Source organism: Conger conger, chromosome 1 (assembly GCF_963514075.1).
Source record: "Conger conger chromosome 1, fConCon1.1, whole genome shotgun sequence".
Lineage (NCBI taxonomy): Eukaryota > Metazoa > Chordata > Actinopteri > Anguilliformes > Congridae > Conger > Conger conger.
The window spans coordinates 6962315-6964357 of NC_083760.1; the positions used below are offsets into that span (position 1 = coordinate 6962315).

The following is a 2043-nucleotide window of genomic DNA, read 5'->3' on the forward strand; positions in this document are numbered from 1 at the left end:
CGATCCCTGAGAGAGGCAGGCAAGGTGAGCGTGGGAATCAGCCTGAGACCCCTTCGGTGCTCATGCAGGACAGGACAGGAAGGGGAGGACAGCGGTGTTCCTCCGCGGGCACATCACGGGCTGTTTCTCAGGGACACACTGCCCAGGTGCAATGCTCGGATGAGCACTGAGCTACTGAACTTGTTGCCCGATCAATCATTAAGCCGGCGATGCCAAAATACGTCGAACGAGGACCGACGTCCCCGGGTTAAAGAAGAGGGCGGCAGTAGCAAAGGCACTATTCATCGTGTTCAGGACACTGCACAGTGCTTTAGAGTGCACACACAGGCATACGTGTGCCCTTTGCCAAACACTGACGCACGCACACACACACACACACACACACACACACTTCACAATAAAATGCCACTGCGTTCTGGCCAATGAGACATGGCACAGTGACTCAGTGTATGGAGGAATTCTGCCAGGAGAGAATTCAGTATATTCATGTAAACAAGTTCAAGGCTACAGATGAAAAGTGTATAGGAGTAAAAGCATGCCAGGGAAAGTTGCAAAACAGACTAAAGCACAGAATTACATAAGTACTTGTGTCATATTCAAATTTACACATTATTATGACATTTTGAGTATTGTAATTTCATTCAAGAATCAACATTAATTAGACATTTTATTGACACGTTAAAACGTATACAAAATGCATATTGTATTATATAATCATATCATTAACTATGAAATAATACTTACGGTGTTCCTCTGACTCAACTGCAAACCGTACATTGATAAAACCGAAGAGTTGTAGACACATGCTACCTAGCCTAGCATCCCTATGTCCCTATCCCTATCCCTTTAAATATATATCCATTCTTCCCCTCCCTCTTCAGAAACAAAATTACATCACCCGGTGAGTAGCCAATGGAAACCCCGGATCCGTGAGCGTGAGAAATAGTATGTATATTTCTCATGTAAGCGTGTGCATACGACTGTGTGTGAGTGTGTGAATGTGAGTGTGTGCTGTGTGCTTGTCTGTATGCGAACGATTTGATTCCGATTTTAAACAATACAAGCTACAATTTGTTTTCAAAACAATCTGGACGACTTGAATGAAAAAACAGAGTTGAACGAAACAATTAAGTAATTCGAAGTTACAGAACCGATCTTTGCGGACAAATAGCTAAATCAACCTCGCAATGACGATGATAATTGTGTGTTATGTTTAATCTGCTATGAATTTTATTTAGCATGGAATTATATACTCAGTAAATAGCGAAGTGGCCTGCCTGAAGCGAAATGTTATGGCAGTTTAGCGACCGAAGACTTTCGTTTCTTCAGCTGTAACGTAGTTTCTGAGTTACGCTCTTTTGTGCGTGTATGTGTGTGTATGCATGTGTGTGTGTGTGTGTGTACTTGAGTGCAAGTGTGCCTTTTGATAAGTGCGCAAAACTGTTTGCTAAGTTTGGTGAACATGCTGCACGTCGATAGTCATGTATAGCTAACTTACAGTACTTCGGTAAATAGCACAAAAGTTTTACAGCAGAAGCCATACTTATCAGAAATACAAGGATGATGAAGACCCTAACGAAAAAGCTGAGGAGACATTCTCTCAATGAAATACATCCTTTTCAGTTGAAGGTAGGTTTTCGTTCCTGTTCTGGCTAAATCGAAAATAAATATTCATCGAGGTAGAAGTCCGGGTCAGATGATATGAGATACTCTTAGTGTGTTTACTTTGCTAATGTGTACATGCTACATGCCGTATAAAGATGCATAAAAGTGTCACATTCCATGGTGTCATGAAGGACTGAATGCAGTAATTAATCCCGACAATAATACGCCGTCATCCTTCGCAGTGTTTTAACTGGCAGTTGGCAGCGGCGTTGTGGGGGTTGGTTATGTTAGCGCTTGGGAAAAGTGTGCTTGTTGCAGTTCGTTTCCCCCTGCCTGCGCCGGGGACTGGATTGTGTCTGATGGTTGTGTGGCTTCCCGAGGTACGTTGTTGTTTGGGATTCTTGGCCTGTTAAGGGTGGACACTGGAGCAGTGAATGT

The 2043-nt window shown here is 43.1% G+C and overlaps 1 protein-coding gene across 2 annotated transcripts in view; it reads left to right on the forward strand.

The window, feature by feature from the left end:
• The first annotated feature begins 939 nt into the window (after positions 1-939).
• si:dkey-16j16.4 (histone-lysine N-methyltransferase SETD1A) overlaps positions 940-2043 on the forward strand; it is a 36210-nt gene continuing 35106 nt past the window's right edge. The window contains exon 1 of one of the 2 annotated variants that reach the window (XM_061261081.1): positions 940-1629. In XM_061261081.1, coding sequence (XP_061117065.1) covers positions 1561-1629 — 69 coding nt within the window. In that variant the 5' untranslated portion in view covers positions 940-1560. The remainder of the gene's footprint in view (positions 1630-2043) is intronic. The other variant, XM_061261073.1, reaches the window with a different exon arrangement.